Source organism: Lepisosteus oculatus, chromosome 16 (assembly GCF_040954835.1).
Source record: "Lepisosteus oculatus isolate fLepOcu1 chromosome 16, fLepOcu1.hap2, whole genome shotgun sequence".
In the NCBI taxonomy this organism is placed as follows: Eukaryota; Metazoa; Chordata; class Actinopteri; order Semionotiformes; family Lepisosteidae; genus Lepisosteus; species Lepisosteus oculatus.
In genome coordinates, this window is record NC_090711.1 from 17,438,012 (window position 1) to 17,450,276 (window position 12,265).

At 41.9% G+C, this 12,265-nt stretch overlaps 1 protein-coding gene and 1 pseudogene across 1 annotated transcript in view; one reads left to right on the forward strand and one right to left on the reverse strand.

Moving 5' to 3' along the window:
* Positions 1 to 12,265, forward strand: part of LOC138223343 (von Willebrand factor A domain-containing protein 7-like) — a 46,269-nt gene that overhangs the window by 25,507 nt on the left and 8,497 nt on the right. The window contains exons 13-15 of the mRNA XM_069179660.1: positions 864 to 956; positions 1,511 to 1,779; positions 2,085 to 2,218. Of these exons, the coding sequence (XP_069035761.1) occupies positions 864 to 956; positions 1,511 to 1,779; positions 2,085 to 2,218 (496 nt within the window). The remainder of the gene's footprint in view (positions 1 to 863; positions 957 to 1,510; positions 1,780 to 2,084; positions 2,219 to 12,265) is intronic.
* Positions 2,995 to 12,265, reverse strand: part of LOC107076202 (NLR family CARD domain-containing protein 3-like) — a 36,907-nt pseudogene continuing 27,636 nt past the window's right edge.

Sequence of the window (12,265 nt, forward strand, 5' to 3'; positions counted from 1 at the left end):
ATAAGTGTAAGCAATTATTATTATTATTATTACTCCTTGTTCACCTATGATTGTACAGCTATTTACAACAGCAACCACATTATTAAGTTAGCTGATGACACCACAGTTATGGAGCTGATCACAATGTTGACTCTGTATAAAGGAGTAAGGTTGAAGTAAGACAAGATGTGAAAAGGGTTAACTTAAGTCAGTTCTGCCTGAAAATTAGACTTCTAAGCAACAGGAGTTTATGGCAGGAAAGTGAGAACTGATAAGGATTCCAGATGCCAGTTAGGAAAACCCCTGGGGACTTAATCCCTGACCATTTGGCCAAAAGGCTGTTTAACTGGTGAAACACGTGACCTCCCCCTTTACCATAATAACGAATGACGTCCGAAGCAGCAAGGAAGGACTATATAAACCTGAAGTTTGTAGCAGCACCTTGAACAATATTCCGGTTTTGTTGTTTCTTGTGGGAAACAAGACTTCGGCTTTATTGTTCCTTGCATGGAATAAACTCATCTGTTTAACTTCATCTCGGGATCCAGAACCTTATTCTTTCTGTTACAACAAGGTAGAGCCCCTAATAAGGATGAACAAGACAAAAGAACTCATTGTGAACTTCAGGAGACCCAGAGGGAATCTCGCCCCAATCAGTATTGAGGGCAAATGGTCAGCTGCTTCAGATTCCTCGGACTGCAGATCTCCGCCAGCTTGGCTTAGCCTCACAACACAAAATATAAAACATGAAAGCTGTATTTAGCACATTTCTATTACAATAACCGCCAACAAATGAAGGGTTTTTGAAAGTTTTCAGATCCTGATAATTCGATTGAAGACTTTGCATCTAATTTATTTGGGCTGATGACTGTGTCTGTTCACAGGTCAGAGTGTCATCGGTTTCCTGTATTCCTTTGTGCAGCTCTTTCAGGGACCTCACCCTGGCTTGGCATTGATCGAGGGGCGCCTCCAAGTTGGTAAGATAGGAAAGTAAGTTGTTTCAGGTGAAAATGGGTACATAACAAGTGAAATGCTGATGGTTGCTTTGGTGTTCTATTAAGTTTCTTTTTTTGTATTGACACAAAGTTTACCTGTGTCACTCTCTCTTTCATCTTCATTTCTAAAAATATTTTGATATTTTTCCTACGTTAGCAGAACATAACAGTTTCTTAGATTGACATAACAGACCACTTTAATCTCCAAGTAGATTCTCCAACTTAAAACTGCTGCTTTTCAGGATTTAGGGCTTCATTCATTCAACTGCAGTAGTATTAGTAGTATAAACTGCATGTATTAAATTCAATTTGGTTAAATTTAGCAACACAGCATAGCAATCTTGCCAGGTAGAAGATGGAGTTTAGCATGAACAGAAAAACATTATATTTATTATGATATGTAAATAATTCAAATACATTGATATTTTTCAATTATGATTTCTGGAAATGTGTGCAATATCTGTATGTAATTTTGTGATTATCCTAATAGTCACCTATAATCTACCTCTCAGCCTTTCTCATTTTTTTTTCCACAGGCAAGAATGCCACTCTATTAGTGTCAGTAACGGGCTCTGAGTCTCTGAGAGTTTCAGAGGTCTCTCTGGTGTCAGCTTCTGGTTCAAGAGTGCAGAGGGGCAGTATTACTCCACTGGACAGGAATGACAGGAGAGAATATCTGGTGTCAGTGCCCAGTGTACCTGCAGGGCAGTTCAGTGTCTTACTGATTGGGGTGGACAATACTTCATCCACACCCTTCCAGAGGCAATCCAACACTCAATTCACATCCACCAGCATTGAGGTCAAGGCAAGTAAACACTCTTACCAGCAGTTTGATGGGTAAGGTTGGGCAAACAAATGTTCAACTGAAATTTGTCTATTTACAATTTATTTAAACAGGACAGATACAGATACTGTCTTTTAAGTTTCATTCTTTATATGTTTTTGTTTCCTGTGACCTCATAGGGTTAAAATTAAGAGAAAAGAAGTCTGATGTCCTTAGCATGCAATAAACATATCCTAAGCAGTTGAGAGTAACTATAGTGCTGGCATGATTGTATTACTTTGTGGGGTGATTCACTGGTGAAATAACGTAGATTGTTCACCTCAAAGGCTCAGGCCAACACAACTCTGGAGCCTGGAAAAGATTTCATCATCCCCTTCACTGTAGCGACCAATGGGATGGGAGAAACATACACCATCAATGCACGAGATGACAAGGGATTCGTCAAAGCATTCACAGACAAGTGAGTACAACAAAAAAAAAATAGAGGAAGAGAAACAAACAAATAAGAAGTCATATTACTTTTCTTCTGACATAAATAGTTTAAAATAAATTATGCAATAGATGTATCAGTAATATTGCCCCAACCCCCGGAGCACTGGATTATTGTTAATAAAAGTCTTGGTACTTAATAGAGCTTAATTTAGTATTGATTCATTTCCAAACTTTACATATTAGAGGGAGCATATTTCCTCTGTCAGTTGGGTCATGTATGACAATTTCATATTCAGTCAGCAGCTCCACTATAATGTAATTCTGGAAGACTAAAGTGAGAAATTGCCTCACCAGTTGAATTAAGGAGAAACCTTTGGGAGGCCAGAAAGTCCAATTGCATAGATAAATTTAACAGGGGTTATTTGTGAAGGATTTTCTTGTCCACAGGGAAATGTGACACTTTACTGTATTGTAAGCACTGCTGCAGTAAACTGGATTTCCTTGTTTGACTCCAGTACCAGCACATACCTTGTCCGGCTTAGCTTTTGTGATCTGAAAGGGTACAATAATGCTATTCTGTGTTGCAAAAATGGAGATGTTGATACATAATGAAATAAAAGCCAAGTAGGTTTTGTGATTACAAGCTATGGAGCAGACCTGGTTCTTATTAAACAAGTCTTTATTACTCCAATGTAAAAAATTGAAAGGACTATTAATAAGTTTGTGACAATAGAAAATAAGTGAAACCATTTCTGTGGTTTAATTAAACTTTTTTTATTAACCATTAAATATAAATTCCATCCATATAAGTCAAAATTTAGCTACAGTACTACATAATTACATCTTAATGTCATGATGCTAGTGTCTGGGGGTTACACAAAAAATAAAAAACTACACAAAGTAAACACAATTTGAAGTTTTTTTTACCAGATGAAGACATTTCACATGGTAGAATAGGAAGATATAAACAGTTACAAACAGCAGGAGGCCATTTGAGCCATGTTTTCCATTGGATAGTTATCATTCAGGGTTAGTAACATTTTAACAAAAAGAACCATGTTCAATCACCAGGGTTTGACAAAATTTAGGATTTTCACTTTCACAAATGCTCACGAAGAGTAATATCTGGTTACATAACTACAGTAACATATCTTCAACTCTTGACCTGCTCTGGGGCAGCTGAACGTATCCTGGAAAAAACAGGAAAAGCTATTGTAAAACATTACTAAGATAAACTGAACCTGGCTACATTATGAGTTGAAAACTACAACAAAATTGAAGCGTCATACACTGTATGAATGGCAGCACCCAGAGGCATTTGCATTGAAAAAACTTTTTTTCAATATTGTAGCTAGTCAACAAATTAAACAGAAAACTAAAGAAGAAACTTTATTTTACAGTTTGCATATTAGCAAATTACTGTTTTTGTCTTGGCTGGAGATTAATGTATAAAAGGTAAGTTACTCTTTTAAAATGTGAGTTGGTCGAACACACTGGGCACACTGCATTTCAGCTGTGTGATGCCATTAAAGTCAACCTGTAATGGCCATCAGAAAAGAATGTTCTTTAATTACATGTGAGTTGTTTAGGTGGCTGGTTGTTAACCTTACCAGGAAAATATTATCATAGCGCTAATATTTTTTCAGCTCATGGAGTCATTCTGTCTTATTTTTTTCAGAAAAGCATGTGAGAAGTGAAGGTGCAGGGCTCTCATTTTGTAAGCATGATACTAGAATGATGTCATCAGCACTTAGACAAGTATTACACATTGCTAGTTTTTTATATCAAAAGGGCTAGTTATTAATAATATTATACCAGTGAGTTAAAGAATGTATATATTACTTGTCCTGAGGGTGATATTTTTAAGTTACTCATGCAATAATTCCCCTATAGATGTTGCAAATTCAATATTGGTATGAGCGTCTACTGAAAACATTTTTAATAATATTGCTTTGAAACTTTAAAAAAAGTTACTTTAAAAAATAACATTACAAAAATAATTATTATTAACAGTGCCAAAAGAGATTTTCTTATTAGGCCAGACTCACTGGGTGTCTCTGCATAAGATTGTTATTAATCCTTTATTGTGCAATTATTTCTTGTATTTGTATTATTCTAATTCTGTTTCAGTTGACTGAAAGTAAGAGTAATTATATTCAAAATTATTCAACTAAAGTAAAAGTGGATGACTAGAAAGTGGCTATGACTAAAAGACATTTTAGTCGACTTGGCTAAGATTATGACTAAATCAGGTGACTGAATTAACACTGCCGGAGCCCCACAGAAAGACTCCTTTTCCTTCTTGAGATAATGCTGAGAAAATGGCCACCACACAGTGGAGTACAGTGAAATTGCCACATTGCTTGTTCTTAGTTAAGTCTTTGTTCTTTGTTAGCAAGGTTAGTTAGCAAAACAATGTGTCTGAATGTCACAGTCCAATAACAACAGCATACACTGCATAACAGTCACTAAACTAACAGAAAATAGTTTAAAATTCAATGTAGTCAGTGCACCACTGTACAACAAAAGACACACCACTAACTGAAATGCTGTAACGCATCTGATTCCGGAAGGTAAACCAATATCTTACACCAGCTAGTTACAATGCAAAATTACACATGATAATGTAAAATGATCATGATCAAAAACATTTATCCACATCAAAGAACTGATTAACCTAACAGAGTAAATTAACATCCTTAACTAGCTACCTCAGTCCTTAGACCTCAATTCAATTTATTATAACCATTTATTGTTCAAAGTCAAGAAGGCAAACCACCCATGGAAAACAAAGTGCCTGAAGGACCTAGAGCATATCTGTCTTGATAAATGGTCCAAAAAAACTGTGAAGACCAGAACCTCATAGTAGAGTGCAGGTAGCATCTTGTCACTATAAGTCTGATTCTTCTCCCCCTTCATTGTGTAATGCTCACCAAAAATCCTGACAGAAAATTAGGCCTTGTAGGGAATGTCTTAAATATATAGTCCATTGCAAGTCATCGTGGTTTCACTGTGCTTGGATACTGTGTTCAGTTCCTTTAGTTTTATCTGAAGATAAATAGAGCAGCCAGAAAAATAGTTGAATATCTGTCGTCTATACAGGTGTGGCTATGTGGCTTTTGCCCGCCTCACCTCCTACAGTGCTTAGAGGCTAGCCAGGGGACCACCATTCATCAATGTTTCGCCCCCTTACCGCGGTACATCTCCTAGTGGTGGGGCAGTGACAGGGATGTCTCCCTGTCACCCCCTGCAGCTGGCCTCTCCCTAATTAGTTTTTTTCTTGCCCCCAGGTCCTATCTCTTCTCCTCAGCCATAGGTAGAAGCTTCCTTTTTCCACCTCCTCCACTAGGTGCTTTACTGCCACTCCCACATCCCCGAGGAGGTGTAACATTGATGTACTTTTAAAGCTTCAGCATTCCACTTCCACAGGGCAGGTCTCCAGTGTTGTCTCCAGCCACCTTCTCTGCATTCTGCTGTGAGCTCAGAGTACCTCAGCCTCTTCCTCTCATATGCGGCGTCTATTACCCTCCTCTCACAGGACTGTCAGTTCTACAAGGAGTACAGTCTTGGTCTCTTCTGTCCACACCACTATATCAGGGCACAGTGCCGTGCTACAGATTTGCATTCTTGCAGCCCGTCAGAATATGCTGCAGGTTTCTATTGGGGGTGTCACAAAGATGGCAGGGCTCCTCCATCCTGTACCATAGGTGGGGTTTCTTGGAGCAAGGCAAGATATCATAGGTCGCCCTGATCAGATAACTGAGGTGTGTTAACTGGGACCTTCCACATGTCCTCCAGATGATTTTCCTGTTCACCACAGTCTCACACTTAGTACAGCTTCCCTGTTGGCCTTGTGAAACTGCTTTTATCCTCTCCATCTTTCTGACCTCCATGACCACCATCTCTTTCCAATCGTTCTTGTTGGCTTTGGACCACATGCGAAGTCTGTCTCCATCCTAGTCCTGCTTGACCTGTTTGGATTGATCCAACCACCTCCCTGTGTTGCAGCCTGTTCACTGTCTTCTGCATTTAATCTTGTGCCCTCCAACTTCTTCCAGTATGCACCTGGACATTGACACCTCTGAGTGTCTGGTTGCTGGACTCTCTCAGTTCCATGATTAGCCTGCTCTTCTCCTGCTTATAGCCTACACTTATGGATTTTATAGGAAGCTAGAGAGAGTTCCTCCCAAAGAGGCCCATCTCTGAGAGACATTGTGGGAGGTTTAGCTACTTTCAATTGTAAATGTTGGCTTTTATGTCTATTTTTTCAATTATTGTTGAGGTCATCTCACAGATATTCACATTATCCTTTGGTACAGTATAAATTGGTAGCACCACACCTTGTACTTTCCAGTAATCTGATATCTCTGCTGCATTAATATCTATATAATAGTATACCATATAATAGCATTAATATTTATTATCTGCCAAGACTTGGGTGGGTTGCTCTGCAATCAGGGGAATGCGCTCTCCGCCTACCGAAATGGAGATCTCATCCTTATCCCCTTCCTGATTGACAGGCATCTGGACTTACTTGGCTTAAACTTCACTCATGCCCAAGTGATCAGCTCATCCATTCTCCTCAACAATCTGGCTGTGCATGCTGCTGTCCTCAGTGAGCTCGTGAGGTCTTCCATGCAGGCTGTCGGTAGTGGTAACCTCTGCCCTGATGTTAGCCTTATGCCACCTAATGATCTCAAAGGCCACCACGAACAGAATTGGAGAGAAGGAACATCCCACTGTTATTCAAACTTCCAGTTGCTGCCAGCCTCTTGTATAATCCTGTAGCGCAAAGCACATTTATAAGTCCCTGAAGTAGTTGATTACCATTCCTTTAACACATTCTGGAAAGTAAAACAAGTCCAGGACAAATGCATTTAAATGCATGTACATTTCAATTACACATGATGTGCTCTGTGTTACGATCCCTGCCTCCCAGCAACGGAAGAGGCAAAAGAAGGCGTAGTCTTAGTTCATCAGTCCACCTATCAGTGTACTTATTCACCACCACACCTCCGTCTCATTTTGTATTTAAGCACTAGTCTTTCCCTCCCTCCTCGCTCAGTATTGGGTTTTCCTTTTGAGCTTCTTAGTTGTGCTATGCCTTCTTCCTCTTGTTACTTTGTTGGTTTTCGGACTTCGTTTTTTTCAGATTATGGCTTGGCTTCGGTACTCACTCCCTGTTCTGGATTACTGGCTTCCCCTGGACTCTCGGATGGCTCTTTCGACTACGTTTTTTTGGATTACGGTCTGGCTTCAGTAGCTCACTCCCTGTCTGGATCTCTGGCTTCCCCTAGACTCTCGGATAGCTCTTTCGTCTTCGGTTTTGGATTACGGTCTGGCTACGGTAACTCACTTCCTGTTTGGATCTCTGGCTTCCCCTGGACTCTCGGCTCGTTCCTTCGACTACCATTTTTCTTTGGATCATGGCTAGACTTTATCAGCTCCTGCAAGTGGGTTCATTACTTGGTTTCGGTTTCACTTACCGAATCCGTAACAGAATACTGAGCCCTATAACATGGACCCAGCGGAGCAAGAGGATAATCGTTCGGTTTTAGATCATCACGGGCAAGCATTACTCCAGTTACAGGCTTCCATCCTACAGATTTCAGCGCACCTGTCGGCAATGCTGCCTACCGGTAGTGGTGAAAGTAATGCTGAAGCAGCTGTTTCGGCACAGCCCCAGCTGGCTTTTACACCCGCCCCTCGACCTCTTCCTCTTACCCCACCTGACAGGTTTGACGGCAACCCTACGAAGTGTCGGGGCTTCTCAGCTCAGTGTGCACTGGTTTTCAGGCTCCATCCTGAAACTTTTTTTTTCTTCTCAGGACAAGATAACCTTTGTAGTTTCTTTGTTAAATGGCCGTGCTCTGCAATAGGCTACTGCTCTATTAGATCGCGAGGCTCCTGAAGTACAGAACTACGATCTCTTTTTTGAGAGATTTAAGGTTTTTTTTTGTCGTTCCTCGGCTGGACAAAACTCCGCCTTCCGCCTCTCTTCTATCCGCCAGGGCCACAGGTCTGCACAGGATTATGCCATAGACTTTCGAGTAGCAGCGGCTGAGACTCACTGGGATGATTATGATTTTTCTTTTCCGGCAAGGATTATGTGAAGAAATTAAGGATCACCTGGTATCTATGCCACAGTTGGGCAGAAGTAATTTCCCAGGTGTTAGAATTAGTCAGACAAGTAGAGAAAGATCTCGGACATGAATATTAGAGATTTTTTGGCCACCACCTACCAGAACCCTGGACTTGGAAAAACCTATGGAAACTGCCCGCACCCGGTTAACCCCAGAAGAAAGAGAGAGACACCGACGAGAGGGTCGCTGCATGTACTGTGGAAAATTAGGACACTTTAAAGCTGACTGCCCGGTGTTACACTCATCTTTGAGGCGCCTTCCTACTACTCAAGATCCTGAGGTGAGGGAGAGAATTCGATCCTCTCAGTTTTTTTTCAGGATTTTCCACGCTGTTTTGGGGCAATAAACGGATGCCACTTCTTGCTTTTTTTTTACTCTGGGGCAGCGGGGAACTGCCTCCATAGCTCAAAGTTGGAACTTACCCTTGACCCAGGTGACTCCCCCTCTTCGTGTACAATCTTTAGATGGTTCCCCAGTATCTCCAGGATTAATAAGATGGCAAACTGAACTAGTAAGATTGCAAATTGGCGCCACACACATGGAAGATATCTGGTTTTATCTCCTTGAGACCTTGCACATCCCCTGGTCCTTGGCTCCAACAGCATGACCCTAACATTTCTTGGTCCTGCAGAGAAATATTTACTTGGGGACCCTGATGTATAAGTAGTTGCTGCCGTCTTCCTGTAAGAGTTGCATTCACAGAAACACCCCCTTCTGGTGTTCCTACTATACCCCCCAATATTCTGATCTGTAGGAAGCCTTTAATGAGCAGGAGGCTTTGGCTCTCCCACCCCATCGACCTTATGATTGTGCCATCGACTTTTGCCAGGAACTATCCCTCCTAAAGGTTGTATATTTCCGCTCTCCAATACTGAATCCGAGGCCCTGAAAGTATATATACAAGATTCGCTGAAGGCTGGAATTATACGTCCATCCACTTCGCCTGCATGTGCCAGTTTTTTTTTTTGTGGGAAAAAAGGATGGTGGGCTTCGTCTCTGTATTATCGCGGCCTTAATGAAATCACTATTAAGAACCGGTACCCTTTGCCTCTAATTCCTGCAGCACTTGAGTCCGTGCATGGGGCTAAGATCTTCACCAAACTGGATCTACGAGGGGCCTATAAATTAATCCGTATTCGGGAAGGGGACAAGTGGAAGACAGTATTCATGACAACCCGTGGACATTACGAATATTTAGTCATGCCTTTTGGTTTGGTTAATGCCCCAGCAGTATTTCAGACCTTTATTAATTATATTTTTTGTGATCTGCTGCAAAGCAGAGCAAAGCTGCAAAGATTTGTCTTGGTATACCTTGATGACATTCTAATTTTTTCTAATACCTTCCAGGATCATGTTCTCCATGTCAGAGAAGTACTCTCCTGGCTCATTAAGAATAAACTGTATGTCAAACTGGAGAAGCGCACTTTCAATGCTTCCAGGATTCATTTTTTAGGTTACATCTTCTCTCCAGAAGGGGTGGAAATGGACTCAAGTAAAGTCTCCGCGATTACTGATTGGCCCACACCCAAGAACCTTAAAGAGTCACCGGCCGCTTTGGTGACTCTGGATAACCTCGGGCCGATCGCACGTCCTCCGTGGCGGTGACGACTCATTCGACAGTCTGCCATATCAACTTTCGATGGTACTATCTGTGCCTACCATGGTGACCACGGGTAACGGGGACATACAACATACAACAGTTCCTTGGCTTTGCTAACTTTTAAAGGAGGTTTATTCAAAATTTCAGCTCGGTGGTTGCTCCCATAATCTCTTTAACTCGCAAAGGACCTACACAAGGTAAACTAGAATTCAATTTTCCTATCACCTACACTCCAGGCTCTAAAAACATCAAAGCTGATGCTCACTCACGAATCCATGACGCCCCGGGGCTGAACTGCTTCCTGAACCCATCATCCCATCTGGCAAATTCCTGGGTACTGTAAGATGGGACATAGAAGTTATTGATAGACACGCCTTGGCTGGAAAACAGTACCTCCTCTGTGCCCTCAGGACAAGTTATTTGTCTCAACCCCTGTCAGATCTTCAGTCTTACAATGGGGACATGACTCCCGTTCCGCCGGACACCCTGGATAGAGACATACCTTGGATTTAATCTCCAGAGACTTCTGGTGGCCTACCATGGTGAAAGATGTCAAGGAGTATGTCCAGGCCTGCTCTATCTGTTCCCGAATTAAGTCTTCTTGGATGAGGGCGGCAAGCCCTCTTTAACCCTTACCTATCCCCGACCGTCCTTGGACCCACCTCTCAGTTGATTTTATTACAGACCTTCCACCAAGCCAAGGATACACAACTGTTATGGTAGTAGTAGATCGCGTCTCTAAATCCGCCCATTTTATTCCCCTACCATCCTTGCCTTCGGCTAGGGAACTAGCAGACTTGTTCGTACTGCATATCTTCCGCCTTCACGGCATCCCTAAAGATATTTTTTTCTGATAGGGGCCCCCAGTTTGTTTCCCGATTTTGGAAGGCTTTCTGGGAGCATCAGTTTCGCTAACTTCATTTTACCACCCTCAGGCCAATGGTCAAACTGAACGCATGAATCAAGAACTGCTAACCTACTTACGGGTATATATCTCATCCACCCATGATAACTGGGTGTCATTGCTTCCATGGGCAGAGTATGCTCACAATTTGTTATATACTTAATCTACGGGCATGTCTCCCTTCAAGTGTGCCTTAGGTTATCAGCCTCCTCTCTTTCCAGACTCCCCTCCTGACACGGAAGTGCCATCTGTTCAGGAATATATCACTAACCTGCAGGACTTCTGGAGGAAGGCTAAAACTGCCCTTCTTCACACAGCAGCTCAGCCGAAGAACATGGCGGATTGGCACCGTCGAACCATACCCAGATTTCAACGTGGACAATTTGTCTCATCTTGTATTTAAGCACTAGTCTTTCCCTACCTCCCCACTCAGTATTGGTTTTCCTTTCGAGCTTCTTAGTTGCACTACGCCTTCTTCCTCTTGTTACTTAGTTGGTTTTCGGACTTCGTTTTTTTCGGATTACGGCTTGGCTTCGGTACTCACTCAGTGTTTTGGATTACTGGCTTCCCCTGGACTCTCGGATAGCTCTTTCGACTACGGTTTTTCGGATTACCGTATTCTATCTAATTGCATCTCTGACATAAAAATTTGGATGACTCAAAACTTCCTTCATCTTAACTGTGACAAGACTGAAGTCATGCTTATTGGTACCCCCCATCAACTTCGTAAAGCCAGTCCTGTAACCCTGTCTGCAGATGGCTCTGTATTTGAGCTTCAATCAAAATTGAAAAACCTTGGGGTTATATTCGATTCTGGCCTAACATTCGACCCACATGTACAGCATACTGTCAAAACAGTAAAAACAGAAAAAAAGCTTTTTTTCACCTTAGAAATATCGCAAGACTACGCCCTATGCTATCATTAACTGTGGCTGAAAACCTGATCAACATATTTGTATTCTCTCAAATTGACTACTGCAATGCTCTACTCCCTGGGGTATCTAAATCTACTCTGAACAAGCTGCAGTATGTCCAAAATTCAGCAGCCAGAATCCTGACCAGGTCTATCTAGTGCAAGTGTTCACATTACTCTTATCCTGGAGTGCTTGCATTGGCTTCCGGTCAAATTCCGCGTAGACTTTAAAATCCTCATGCTCACCTATAAGGCTCTGCATGGCTTGGCACCTCAATACCTGTCTGAACTTTTATCGCCCTACTCCCCACCTCACAACCTCCGCTCTTCAAATTTTGCCCTCCTTACTGTCCCCCAAGCCCATCTACATTGTATGGGCGACAGGGCCTTCTCCTGCTATGCCCCCAAGCTCTGGAACTCTTTGCCCAAGGACATTAGAGAGTCACCTTCTCTAAACTCCTTCAAATCCAGACTCAAAACCTTCTTCTTCAGAAAAGCCTTTACTTAACTGGTTC